The 15,112-nt window shown below is 36.6% G+C and overlaps 1 protein-coding gene across 1 annotated transcript; it reads left to right on the top strand.

The window, feature by feature from the left end:
- The first annotated feature begins 9,449 nt into the window (after positions 1-9,449).
- LOC144974468 (uncharacterized) lies at positions 9,450-10,784 on the top strand. Its single transcript, XM_078917358.1, has one exon. The coding sequence runs from the start codon at positions 9,555-9,557 to the stop codon at positions 10,692-10,694; it is 1,140 nt and encodes a 379-aa protein (XP_078773484.1). The 5' UTR covers positions 9,450-9,554; the 3' UTR covers positions 10,695-10,784.
- Positions 10,785-15,112: the final 4,328 nt, after the last annotated feature.

The following is a 15,112-nucleotide window of genomic DNA, read 5'->3' as shown; positions in this document are numbered from 1 at the left end:
GATAAAAAAAAACAAAACCAGCTGTTTCACAGACCAAGGGAAAAGCAACCTGTAAATATTGAATGTGAAAAGTCACAAGTCATAAAATCCGAGTTGTGTAGTTATAATTTATGGAAATGCTAAATTTAATGACTATGTAATACTAGTACTGGCTGCGGATATCGAAAGGAAAAAGAACAATTAATTATGATCATTTTCCGATTGTAAGAAACACTCCATTATAAGTCTCACTAGATAGTATGCGCTTAGCCAAGAAGCTCATAATATTGCCATCCGGAAGTATAACTGGCCAACACACAAAACTGTGTTTAAACATGATCGTTTATAGTCTAGTTCATACAGTTTAGTGAGAATTATAAACGTGGATGGCAAAAAAACAATTACAAAGACCCGAGTGACGTCAACTTCGAACTATCTATATTGATCAAAAGTGTGAGACTAGCAAGTAAGCTGATCCAATACCGGTATGTATAATTTAGGAAAAATGATTAAATACGGCTGTCAACATTGGATTGTAGATTGTGATGTTTTAAACCCTGACTGTGTAGTTTGTATTTTGCTTTACTTGATTTGGTATTAATCTACTGGTATCTCTTTATTATGGCCGTTATATCGGAGTTGTTATCTTTGCCCCAGCCCTTTCTTCATGGTTAGACGCGGCTATATAATATGGTCTTTTGGTATAGCACTCGCATTCTGGGAATGGGAGGTCCGCTCTGAGTGGTGTATAGCTGAGTCCTTAGAAAATGCTCTTTTTACTCACATTCTCTCACCGTATTTAGATGGAAAATGAATACCTAGCCGTTAACAGCGTTGTCTCTGTCTGGAATAAAATGGCAATATCGTCTAATATAGGCCTCATTATTCATTCTACCTATTAATTGTTGCTTTTGGCTAGTCATCATCTCCCACAAATAATATTATACATTTCATTGTTTCCCCCTCAATCAAGGCCCTTGTAAAGCGCTTTGAGCACGTTTATTGGATATTGCACTGTGAAAAAGACCAACAAAAAGGACTCCGGCCGGGGGTAGGACATACCAACTGATCTCACTCCACTGCAAATACACGAGTAAAAAGCATCTCGGAAAACAGACATAGGGGGATAGAAGACACAGGAAGCGACCTCTTGTCCACCATGGCAGGTCAGGTGACCCCACCGAGGGCCTATTGATTTCAAGAGTGAGAAAGATTTGTGAAATTCTGCTCCCTCTTAGAAACCAATTAGCCCTAATGATTTTGATGTTTCACTTGGAGTTCTCAGAGATGAAAATTTGAAAAGTTGTGCAGAAAACAGCTCGATCCTGAATGGTTATTTGGCGGGTCATGCACCCAAGATGTGACAACTTAAGAAAACTATAAAGTAATTTAAGAAAAGGTGATCATATTTCTGTGCGGCTATGTGATCTAGTGGTATGTCACTCGCTTTCGGATCGGAAGGTCCTGGGTTCGAGCCTCGCTCGGCGCATAGTTGAGTCCTTGGAAAAGACTCTTTACTCACATTCTCTCAACGTACTCAGGTGTAAAATCAGTACATGGTCGTTAACAGCGTTGTCTTTGTCCCCAAAAATGTAATATCGCCTAACAGGCGGTATGTCCCGTCCTACATACTAAATGTTGCTGTTGACCATCGCTTTGAGCACATTTAGTGGATATTGCGCTATATAAAGCTAAAAAGAAAGCTCAACAAGAGACATGTTATGATAATTCATCCCTAAGACAGTCCTAAGTCAATAGATTTTAAAATAGACAACTTTGACACCCGCGGGACATCTGTTCAAATACGGCGGCGAAATTAAGACATTTTGTTTATGATTTTCCCCAGTGATTCTCAGTAACATGACGGAATTTGAACCCGGAAGTGCGGACTAGGTCACAATCTACAGCTGTCAGACAGAGAGAGAGAGAGAGAGAGAGAGAGAGAGAGAGAGAGAGAGAGAGAGAGAGAGAGAGCAGGGGCGTGGCTATATTGGTCGATTTAGTGCCTGGCACCGCATCCATCTTTTAAAAATGGATTACAGCATTTTAAAAAAGGATAAAACTGAGAAATGGTATATATCTACTGCCTCTTATTAATTTGAGTAAGTCTTAATGTTTTATTCTTTCGATTGTATTTACAAATATAAGAAATATAACATGTTTTAAGTCATTTTATTCTGATCCTGGCACCACCTTATACTGTAAGCATGCCACGCCACTCAGAGAGAAAGAGAGAGAGAGAGAGAGAGAGAGAGAGAGAGAGAGATAGGTTGTAGATACATAATAATCGACAGAAGGGCCAAAATTGTGTAAGAGTGATTTCAGAAGTTCAACCGATTTGGAACATTCGTTGCTAAAATGTTAATATACGTGTTACTTACTTTTTACTATTTTTGCAATTTTTCACTGAATATCAAGAAGGAATGCTTACGAGTACAACACAGTCTTTTTCTGTTTGAATACTTCCTGTATTAACTCTTTACAGACAGGATTCTATTTTTAGTTCAGCCTGACTGACAAAACATTTACATTTATACAGAGCGTTTCTATGAATTCACAGAAAATAGTCAATGCACTTCATGATGCTTCAAATATTCCCAACTCGCCTACAAAGATCCAAAATCCCACTTTATAAGTACGAGTTGCCTATCAAACTTCTTTGAGATATCACTTGACCCATAATCATCCTTTTTTCATCCTCCTCCTCTTCTTTATCATCTTCGTCGTCGTAGTTCTTAGTCTCCTCCTTCTCCTCCACCACCACCACCACCACCTCCTCCCCCTCCTCCTCCTCCTCCTCTTCTTCTTCTTCTTCTTCTTCTTCTTCTTCTTCTTCTTCTTCTTCTTCTTCTTCTTCTTCTTCCTCTTCTTCTTCTTCTTATCCTCCTCCTCCTCCCCCCTCCTCCTCCTCCTCCTACTCATCCTCCTCCTCCTCCTCCTCCTCCTCATCCTCCTCCTCCTCCTCCTCCTCCTACTCCTCCTCCTCCTCCTCCTCTGTCACCACCAACATCAGAGTCAACAAGGGGCGGCTCTATCAGTCTAGAAGTATGCCAGCAAACGGCATCGAGGACACGCTGGAGACCCCAAGGAAAAAGGAACTGGAGCAGACCTGAGGAAACCTGGACAAGGACTGTCATTGAGGGAACGAAATGCCCAGGCCCAGCAAAAGACAGAATATTGGCGATTCCTTGCTGTTACTCAAACTCCCGACGATACATAGAGGATTGAGAGAGTGAGTGAACACCCTTCCTCCTTGTTCCTAATCGCTTACTGATCTCCTTCAGCAATAAGTTGTGATAAGTTGCACGTTTTCGTTTTGATAATATTCAGGAAAAAAGGAAATACCATTACTGGTCATTTGACCAAATGAAAAGAAAAGCATCTTTCATCAAATGATTATGTTCTACAATTTCTCTGCTGGTGAAATTAATCTTTAAAAGAGAATTCGAGAACAAAGCTATAGATGAAAATAGTGAGACACATGTCGGAAAAGACTAGGAGGATTGCTCTGTTGCTCTGTTAAATTGGAAATTGGGTCAAAAACAACATGATTTGGTAGAGTGACACGTTTCTTTCTATATGGTTTTGCTGCTTCAATGTTGCTGTTGGCTTGGGACTCCCCTGAGGTGCATTGTGTACTGTACCAGTCTATTGCTTGTTCAATAGATCGTTCAAAAAGTTGATAAAGCGATTGCGTTTATTTTAACGTTACGTGGACAAAACGAAGTCAGCAAATATAAATTTAACAAAAACAAAACAAACAAAAAACAAATAAAACAAACAAAAACAAATACTATAGGGAATGAAATTAGCGGAAGAGTAGCGTCCCTTGATTGGACGTCACCTTACAGAGAGAACGTCAAAATGGTTTTGCGCATGCGTCTCTCTTTCGGTGAAGTGTCTCATGCCGCACAACCAACATGACGTTCTCTCTCTAATAACTTTTCCGCTCGTGACTTCCAATCAAGGGACGCTACTCTTCCGCTAATCTCATTCCCTTTAACAATACCAATAAAATAACGTTAGTTTATATATATATATATATATATATATATATATATATATATATATATATATATATATATAGCGCAAAATGCACTGTATGGGTGAACATTCCTTCAAATGGTGCTCATCCAACAGCGACACTGGACATGTTGGACTAGAAATCCCTCCAGTGTTATGGTAATTTATTGTCTTTGGGACATAGACAATGGCATTCCCGGCTAGACATTCATGTATTACCAAACTACGGTCAGAAAATGTAAATAAAAAGTCATCACTGAGATTTGAACATTCGACCTAAAGACCGCAAACCTGGTGCCATTAGACCACATAGCCAAACTTAGAAAACAAAGCTCGACCGAAATCCAAGCTCCAACAACCCCCCCCCCCCCCCTCCCAGCGCGAAAAAGGAGGGGGGGGGGGGCGTCACCGCTATCGTTAAACCATTAACCAAATGCGTATTAGATCCCAAGCTGATCAAAGATCAAGCGATTCCCATTCGTCTGGTGAATATGTAAACATGTCATCTACTGTGTGGTTTATTTTGGTCTCCACGTCACAACACAAACTGCCGAGTACAGACCTGCCGTATCTTTACAACCAACATATTATTAAAATTCTGGCCAAAAAAAAATCAAAATCAACCTATCAACCTTTAAATGTCGATTGATTAAAATGCGACTCATCTTGTAAAAAAACGTACAAACCTGAAACTCCAACTAAGTCTCATGATTGAGAGGTTTATCAAGATGAAGGTCATAATAAAGCAGCCGATATTTGAAGTAGGCTACGAATTTTCTGGTCAAATTTATTTTTAATGTGTTTTTTTAACCCCTCCTATAGCATCTCGTTTGCTTCATTAAGCAAAGGTCGTTATACCCGTTTCTCATTTGTGCTGATGGCGACTGTGCTGGTATTAATGTTTCGATCATTTCAATCCTTCTTTGAAATATGCCCCAAATACAAATTACTTGCGGCTATGTGGTCTAGTGGTATGACACTCGCTTTCGGATCGGAAGGTCCTGGGTTCGAGCCTCGCTCGACGCATAGTTGAGTCCTTGGAAAAGACTCTTTACTCACATTCTCTCACAGTACTCAGGTGTAAAATGAGTACCTGGCCGGTAACAGCGTTGTCTTTGTCCGAAAAATTGTAATATCGCCTAACAGGCGTCATGTTTCCGTCCTACATGTTAAATGTTGCTGTTGACCAGGGCCCCTTGTAAAGCGCTTTGAGCACATTTAGTGGATATTGCGCTATATAAAGCTCTTTTTTTGTTAATAATACTCCAGCAGAACAACACTAAAGACATTGAAACCCTTTATTGTTCGACGGATATAGAGGTTTGATAGGATATGTGTTTCAAATGGGTTATGACGCAATGCCAAAGGTTGCACTTCGCTGGACACCTCAAGGCAAAAGAAAGCTAGGCAGTCCAAGGCAGACCTGGCGAGGAACAGTGGAGAAAGAAATCAGGCGGTAGAACGACTCCTTTGGGTGTCTGCAACAACTTGCCTGGGACACAGACAATTGGAGATATTATTTCATCACTGCCATACACATCAGTGATGGACGTAAAGGCAATAAGTATAAAAGTTTGTCTTTCCTAATTGAAAACATTTCTTATAATATTAATTATAATGCTGAAAACTTATAAAGCGCTATAACTCCGAGACACCAGACTCTAAGCGCTTCAGGGTCATAAGGCCCAAAAAACACGGAACTTTAACCGGTTTTTAAAGCATTAAACGGGAAAAAAACGATTTCTTACTACCCCCTAGTCTACCACAAATTGCTTTACGCCAATTCGAAAAGAACAATTATCTAACCTGAACAAAATCTCGACAGCACAAAGTATCAAAAACCCACATATATAAAGTGTTCTCTAACAACTGAGCTATGGTTATTCCCAAAAATAATTTGTATATATGCAAATAACAAAACATTTCCTATCAATGTGAAAGAACTCAGTGCTTCATGACTTGACATTGTATTGCAAAGTGATTAGAAATTATTGTGACGGGGGAAAAAAAGGAAATTGCATTATTTTGCTGTAAATTAGTTCAACTTGCCATTATTAAAATCGATATAAATCGTCTCTAAATTGATTTGACATGTAAAACAACAATGGCCGTTTATACATTACAAATTATAATAATTTAAGCCCATTGGTTTCGATTCAGATATTACACTTCTACCCCCCCCCCCCCCCCCCTTTCCACCCGCCTTTCAAATAAAATAACCCAAAAACAACAAAAACAAAAACAAAAAAAAAAAAAGCAAAACCAACACCCAAGAATGCTGTGTTGGAAGGGAAAAGAGAGATATATAAAACATTAAAATGTAGGTTATAGACAATCGTTAGTGGATATTTAAGGAGTGCGGGATTTTTCATGATTCAAAAATAAGAGTGGATTAGAATAATCTGTATCGCTATGTACCAAGGATTGATAGCTTCTGCTTTAAAATAATATTAAAAATCTCATCGGCATTAAGCAGTGTTTGACTTATGCCAATTTAAACAATGTAAAAAAATTATAATGATGATGGTGATAGTGATGGATTGATAATGACGGTTGTGATTATTTTGGTGCTGATGATGATATTGATGATAATAGTGGAAGTGATGGCAGTATTTTGAGTAGTAGTAGTAGTAGTAGTAGTAGTAGTAGTAGTAGTAGTAGTAGTAGTAGTAGTAATAGTCGTCGTCGTCGTAGTAGTAGTAGTAGTAGTAGAAGTAGTAGTAGTAGAAGTAGTAGTAGTATAGTAGTAGTAGTAGTAGTAGTAGTAGTAGTAGTAGTAGTAGTAGTAGTAGTAGTAGTAGAAGTAGTAGTAGTAGTAGTAGTAGTAGTAGTAGTAGTAGTAGTAGTAGGAAGAGGAGGAGGAGGAGGAAGAGGAGGAGGAGGAAAGAAATCAATGAATTCAATAACAAATCAATGCCTAGTTTCAAAATTACTTGATGGCGATACAGATCTAGATCTAGAGTACATAATGGATCCAGTTTTGTCATTTGTTTACTATAAAAAAAAAGATAATTTGAAAATTACAAGTGAATACTTTGAGTTGTGGTTGGCATTATGATGGAAATTACAATGGCAAAGATGGCAGACATCAAATTACGTTTTGACATAAAGAATAAATGCTTTATAAACATTTTAACTAGAAAACGTTTACTTAATAATAATAATAATAATAATAATAATAATAATAATAATAATAATAATAATAATAATAATAATAATAATAATGAATGTACATATTATATAACGCTTATGCCGAAGCTTCGAAGCGCTTCACATTGACCATCAGTAAAAAAAAAAACATTACTCACTGCAGAGTCGGACATATGAACAAAAGCTCGGTTACTTAATCAACAAAATAATGATACTCAGCTTTCAAAACGTCAGTATGACAATATGACCTTAGATGATGAGTTTAGAATTATAATAAGAAGAAATACGAACCTTTTGCAATGTAAGAAATTGTATAATATTGTTTACCTTCAAGGTTGGGGGTTGGCAAAGGGTTATATATATATATATTTAGCTTGGGCGACCGAAGAGTTTCTGGAATGACAGAATTTATGAAGGACAACAGACAAAGCCGAAAGGGAAGAATTAAAGAAGCTGATATACAGAGAAGTGGTAAGACCTGGAATGAGATTTTTTTTAAAAGATAGCTCAGGATAGAGAAGGATGGAAACTGTTTGTCTGTGGCCTATAACCTGATCCAGGGTGAAAAAGGCAATGACGATGATGATGATGATGATGATGATGAAGAATAGAAGTTAGACCCAAGTTTCATCATACATGTGGCGAATGTAAATGTTAGTTGCTCTGCTCCAAGCTCAAGAAAATAAATAACAATGTGAAATTGAATGCAAGCTTCATTTTAATAAAGGAAAACAGAAAATGTGGACGTTTTGGATTTCCCCTTTATCAACAAAACAGGATGAATGAAACACTACAAACGAATAAAATTATACGTGACAATGGCGTTGTTAAGGTGAATAAGGCTATAAGGAAACCAGAAGCGTCCACTTCATCTGTTTTCGTTTATTAAATAGGATTCAATAGTCGTAACGTCACTTCCTTCCTAATGTCGCATGGTAACTTAGTAACACTGGCTCTAAACTATCGGAACAATGGCGGACGCCGTATGAAATATTTTTCCGGCGAGCATAAAAGCGTATCCAGAGGGGGAAAAAACCCATAAATTTGATCGGTTTGACTTTTACACATTCTGATCACAAGGCATATGAAAAGTTCTAGCCAGCATGAAGAATAAAAAGTAATGATTTTCTTTGTTTAGAACCAAGATTGCGGCCGTTGCCTGGCGGCGTGACATCAGATTTCTGAATCCAATTGAAGATTGCATTCAATTTCAAATTGTTATTTATCCTTGGCTAAAAATCTGTTTCCTGCAAATAATAGTTTATCTTGACACAAACTGCTTTTTACCAGTGAACTGCCGGACCTCTCGACTTCTCAGGTTTGAGAGTATTGGCCAAAAAGAGGGTCATTTATTTGAGTTTTGAGCTTTTATATACCTCAATTTCCACTAAACGTGCTCAACGCGCTTTACAATGGGTCCCTGGCCAACAGCAACACTTAACATTTAGGACGGGACATGACACGTGTTAGGCGATATTACTTTATTTTGTGGACAAAGACAACGCTGTTAACGGCCAGGTACTCATTTTTCACCTGAGTAGGACGAGAGAATGTGAGTAAAGAGCCTTTTCCAAGGACCTGACTATGCGCCGAGCGAGGCTCGAACAAACGAACTTCCGATCTGAAAGCGAGTGTCATACCACAAGACCGCATATCCTCACGAAAACAGAAAATGTGGGCCTTTTGAGGGTCATTTAAATGGATCGATATTTGAAGGACGAGTTGTCTGGTCACAATTTACAATGCATGTGAATCCAGGGTACAACAACTTCCTGGTTAAAGCTGTAGATCGCGATTGTCAAAAAGTATTTTCCTTGAAGATAAACACAGATAATTTTAGACAATATGGGGACAAATTAGAGGTAAATATTTTTTGCCCAAATATTCAAACATGCATTATTTTGTCGGTTTGCGGAAGAAGAATGGTGAACACGATGTTCTTTTTTAAATTAACCCTCTCCTTATCAAGTACGGAGTGGCCGATTGGTTAAGACAGTGTAGTGGTACCCGGACCGTCCCGGGTTCTTGCCGTTCTTCTTTCGTTATTTTTCCTTGAGCAAGATTATTATCGCCCAATTTTATCACTTTTTCTCACTTTGGACAACGTGGATGATTCCTGTTGACATCAGACATTTTGTTTGATGGATAATCTATATTCCATCGTGAAATGAATGTGCAATGAATCTAATAGTGCCATGGGAAAGACATACTTTTTTTTACCACGTACAGGAAGTCGTCACGTTTGTTAAGATACAATTAACATTTGTCTTATTCACAATTGTTTTGTATATCACATTGTTTGAAGAAAAATCTTTGTTATAGCTATTACAACTCAAAGCTACCGTTTTGCATACAGATTGGCTAAAATCGTTTTTAATTGGTTGTGTCACTGGAATCGAAGCATGAAAATTCAAAACTGTTTTAGTCACGGTCAAATCGTGGACGATTCTGATCTAAATGTCACAGAAACCATCTTTCGACCAATTGTCTCCGACGCTTTAATGTGGTATTTTGAACTTATAGTTCTTGGCATAATCAATCAAGGCTTGTGTTTGTTTGGATCAGTTACCAACATCATTAATATTATCGTTTTTATAAAGCTTGGAGTAAAAGATCCTATGAACGTAAGTCTTCTAGGACTGTCCGTCTCTGATCTCATGGCTTGCATTACAATGATTGGAAGCAATACATTCTTAAACCCGTTCTTCTACTCGTTGGAACTGCCTTTTAATTCTAAAGCAGTGAACTATCTCTATGCTTCGTGGCCGCACTTATTAAGTGTCAAAGTATCAATGTTGATCACGACATTTATCACTGTAGAAAGGTGCCTTTGTGTTGTGTTTCCATTAAAGATAAAAGACCTTATCACAACTAAAAGAACAGCAATCATTATCGTGTTTATTTATGTTATGAACATTGCATTTGTGGCGCCTTTTTATTATGCTGCCTACTACGATTGGATCTACTCCCCAAGTAGAAATAGGACCATTTATACTATGGTCTTTAGGAAAAATAGAAGAGAAGTAACAGAACCTTCTCTATTTCTGAAGGGCGTGCGTTTCCCTTTTTCTGCCTTTGCTTTCACTGTAATAGCAACATTCATTTTGGTATCTAGCTTAAAGAAGAATGCACGATGGAGGCAAGGGGCGACAGCGGGAAAAGGCGTGCTAACCAAAGGATCGACTCAATCTTATCCACTACCACCAACGTCATCATCTATCTCAACGTCATCTGCATCGTCGTCACACGATCACATGACATCGCGTGATGCCAGAGTAAGCAAGATGGTCGTATTGATATCTACTTTATATGTTGTTACTTTCTGTCCCAGTATTATCACGACAATATTTATCCTCCTGAATCCCGAGTTCAGAGTTAGAGGTGCTGAAACCAACTTGTTGGGAGCCATATTTTCTTTTCTTCACATTCTGGAGACAACAAACGCGTCTTTTAACATATTCATCTATTTCAATGCAAGTTCCAACTACAAAACAATGCTCACAACTGTTTTCAAGTGTCTGCAACCAACGATTAAAAACTAACCACTTGAAAAAATCGGCGTCCAACTGCTCAATACATGAGGTTTCATTTTAACATTAAATATTGAATATAGATATTTATGAAATATAAAATCTGGATTTTAAAAATATGCTTTTAATTTATATAATTGAATAAAATTCCAACTTCAACAGTAAACTATTCAATGTGTTTGTATAATCATGTTTACTTTGGAAGCTCTAGGGTATGTATGTATGAGTTGCATTGTATATTTGTACGGTACCTATAAGGTGCTATGCTACATCAGGATAAAAGTGTCACGGTCAGAGGGAATCCACATATTGGGACCAAGCACGTCTGTTCCTGGCTAGAGTCACAACTTCGTCAATGGGCATAGAATAGAATCCAGCCCATGAAGTAGAGTGCCTGTTGGTCTAGTTGTCGAGCTCTTCAAGTAGGTAATAAAATGTCGACGCAGGAAGCGGTGTGCGTCCATGAGGAAGATATGCCCCTCAAAGCGGAGCCTGCGTCTCATCACTGTAGATTCCAGGTCGAATTCGGGGCGTTTTCAACCCATCTTCGATGCAGCATCTGGATGCGTGAGAATTAGAAAAATGGAAATGAAGAAACCTCTGCAGCCTTCAATATCGTTCGTGGTGTGCTACAAGGCGATATATTTTCCCCAATCGCTTTCATTACCGGCCTCATGCACTTCTTCCAAATTCATAATAATCCAAACGCCGGAGTTACTGTCGGCTTGCCACCCAACCAGGTATGCCGACGACGCTAACCTCCTAGATGAAAACGTCAAAGACGCATCAGAAGCTCTATGGTAATCATTATGTCGTTTTCGAGCGGATGAGTTGGAGTGAGGTGGGTACCACATTGACATAAGTAATAACTCACACAATCAAGCAATAAGATAATGCAATTTTAGTTTACATTTGTCAAAGGATTGCCCCTATCCAATATTCCGTCTACTAACTGCCATGAGCTGCCATCAGTTCAGATATCCCTTAGTCATATAAGCAATAATGGCTTTCTAGAAATCGGAATTTCTGAACAGAAACAGTTATGGAAATCTTCTTAAATGCTTCAATCAGGGATTTACAACCTGATTCTCGATGAATGCCCACATCACCCAACCAATAGTATGAATGAAACTGACGTCAACATTCTTTGTTGTTTTATCAAATCACTAGAGAGGTGATTAGCTCTCACTAAATTCTCTCCAATAGATTTTAGAATATAAAGGCTACTAGAAGAAGTTGTGTGTGTTGACTGAAAGTGTCCTGATGTCCCAAACTGGTGATCATTTTACTTACCTACTGAACAATCTATGATATTAGATATTTTCAAGCTTTCATTTAATTGAGTCGCAAGAAACATATCAATGCCAAATATACCATTTTCGATTCTTTTGTTCCATCTATGTCCCAAGCAAAACAGAGATATACATAAGAATTGGTTGTATCCGGTTTGCGAGAAAACTAGTATCTAAATAAGCAACAATTAACGCTATATATCATTTTGCATAGTAGAGCCTTTCCACCCAGCAGTGGCCGGGTAGCTGGGTCTCTTAGATCAGGTAAAAATACTTTGCAACAGGCAGTCAAACGCCAGATCCGAAGGGTAGAAAGCAATTGTTTAACGCATTAGAAACCGGGTTAAAAACTAAGACTACATATAATACGTGATAGACATACCTCTATTTTGATTTTGATTTTTTGATTTTTGTCTGTACCCAAAATAATAAAACGATGTTTTATGACTGGTAGTTCCAGTAACTGACGATCGCGACGAGGACTCCAACCACAATGATGATGACAAAATAGCCAACGTTAACATAGATAGGAGTTTTCGGGTTAATAATGAATACGTTAGCGATCGGTGGTGATAACACATAAATGTTGTAGGCTACTGCTTTTTGAATCTATTGTTTAACTGGATCGTCATGGGGACAGCCAGACACGATCCATCACTTTCAACATTGAGCAGTTTTCTATAGATTCTCTTTCCTCCCACTGAAGTGGGTCTTGTTTTGGGTTTTGTTTTTGTTTTTTGTGTTTTTTGTTTTGGGGGGGGGGGGGGGGGGGGGGGTCGATTCGTTTCTGATTCTTGATGGCGGTTTTTCGTTTTTGGTTTTTGATTTTTTAATTCCATTCTATTTTTTTGTTTGTTTTGTTTTATTCCTGTTTTTTAGTTATTTTTCTATCTTCTGTTCTTGTTTTTCCTATACTGCCTTTTTATTGAAGAACACAGTATGTGCTATTTGGTTAACATTGCATATACTGTGTTTTTTAAAACAACGGTTGTATATATAGAAGGAATATGACGTCATTCTGGTCTTTGTTATTGTTTTTTGCCATCCACGTTTATGAGTAACCCTCACTAAACGGTATTATCCAGACTATAAACTTTCAAGGTTACACACAGATTTGTGTGTTGGTCCGTCGTATTTCCAAATGGCAATATTTTGAGCTTCTTATCCAAGCGCATACAATCTTTATTCTGGTACATAAATCCTATATATCACGGTCTATTCAATTTTCTCATTTTTTTTTAATATGAAAGATCTTTAAACAAGCATATCCAATATATATATATATATATATATATATATATAATAATATATATAATATATATATATATATATATGTATTTCACGAAGGAATATAGATAATTCATCAAACATGATGTCTGATGTCAACAAGAATCACCCATGTTGTCTAAGTGAGCAATTTGGGGGTTAATAATCTTGAGCAAGGAAAAAGCGAAAAAGCGGGGCTCGAATTCGGGACCTTCCGGGCCACAGTGCAATGTTTTAACCACTCGGCCACATCGCCCCCCTTATATATATATATATATATATATATATAATATATATATATATATATATATAAGGTGTCCCAGGCTTGAGAGTTTGTTGGGTTTTGTTTTGGTTTTTTTATTTTTGCCAAGATGAGGGTCATTTAAATCGATTGGTTTTTGAAGGATGAGTTTTCTGGCCAAATTTCAAAATCTTTTTTTTTCCAGAGAATGGCTAATTTGTATCTTAAGTTTCATGGAGAAGCTTCAATTATGTGTTATTTTTAATCTATTTAATTTCAAAATCAATGTTTTACATCAGCCAGATGTGCGCGGTGATACGACGATAGTGCTTGTAGAGGAATCGAACCTATTGTTTGAGGCTTGTTGATTTTCAAGAGTGAGTTGGATATCGGATAAACTGTTCACTCTTAGAAACCAATTAGCAATAATAACAAAATTGTCATCTCCAGGATAGCATTACAAGATATGGCTAAAGGCTCAAATTGGATTCGATAGACTGATGTCACGTCGCCTAGCAACGGCGGTCATCGTGGTTCTAAACAAAGAAAATCGGTATTTTTTTATTCTTCATGCTCATTAGAACTTTTCATATGTCTTGTGTGTGATCAGAATGTGTAAAAGTCAAAACATGATCAGATTTATAATGTTTGTTTTTTTCTCTGGATATGCTCGTCCGAGAAATATTTCATAAGGGCGTCCACCATTGTTCCGATAGTTTAGAGCCGGTTACCAGCGTCATGATGAGGGAAGTGACGTTACGACTGTTGAAGCGTATTAGGACTGTGTCCTTTGAATGACGTTGGTGTGAAAAATACAAAGTGATCCATCGATATGACACCTAGAAAATCATCAAACAAATGAGTAAGAAAAAATTACTAGTCATATTGAAATTTTAGATAATACAACTCTTGTTCGATCAAAGGTTTAAAACTATCCAGAGAATATGGACGTCTACATTCTTTCTTTCGAGTATAATAATATTATCCCACAAGTGAACGGTACAAAACATGACAGATTTTGGTCTAACATTATTATTAGATAAATTTGGATAAGTAAGGTTTAAGTTGATCTCCTCTTGTAAACGTTACAATAGACACAGTGATTAATTGTGATCTTTCAATATTATCAATCTTTTGTATCAGTCAATAGATTTGATTTGATTCAAGTTTCAAAGTTTATTCAATCTTAGGTTTTCGCCAATAAATCAACAATTTGATGCCAACATACATGAAAGTGGAAAAAATGGTAAATGGAACCAAAAAAATACACTGATACCATTAATAACAACACAAAAATACAATAATCGTAATACTACCAATAATAAAATAATAATAATAATAATAATAATAATAATAATAATAATAATAATAATAATAATAATAATAATAATAATAATAATAATATAATAATAATATAATAATAATAATAATAATAATAATAATAATAATAATAATAATAATAATAATAATAATAATAATAATAATAATAATAATAATAATAATAATAATAATAATAATAATAATAATAATATATAATAATAATAATAATATAATAATAATAATAATAATAATAATAATAATAATAATAATAATAATAATAATAATAATAATAATAATAATAATAATAATAA

Source organism: Berghia stephanieae, chromosome 6 (assembly GCF_034508935.2).
Source record: "Berghia stephanieae isolate SIO BIC M18660-M18661 chromosome 6, UCSD_Bste_1.3, whole genome shotgun sequence".
Lineage (NCBI taxonomy): Eukaryota > Metazoa > Mollusca > Gastropoda > Nudibranchia > Aeolidiidae > Berghia > Berghia stephanieae.
This window is presented reverse-complemented; position numbering and strand designations above follow the sequence as displayed.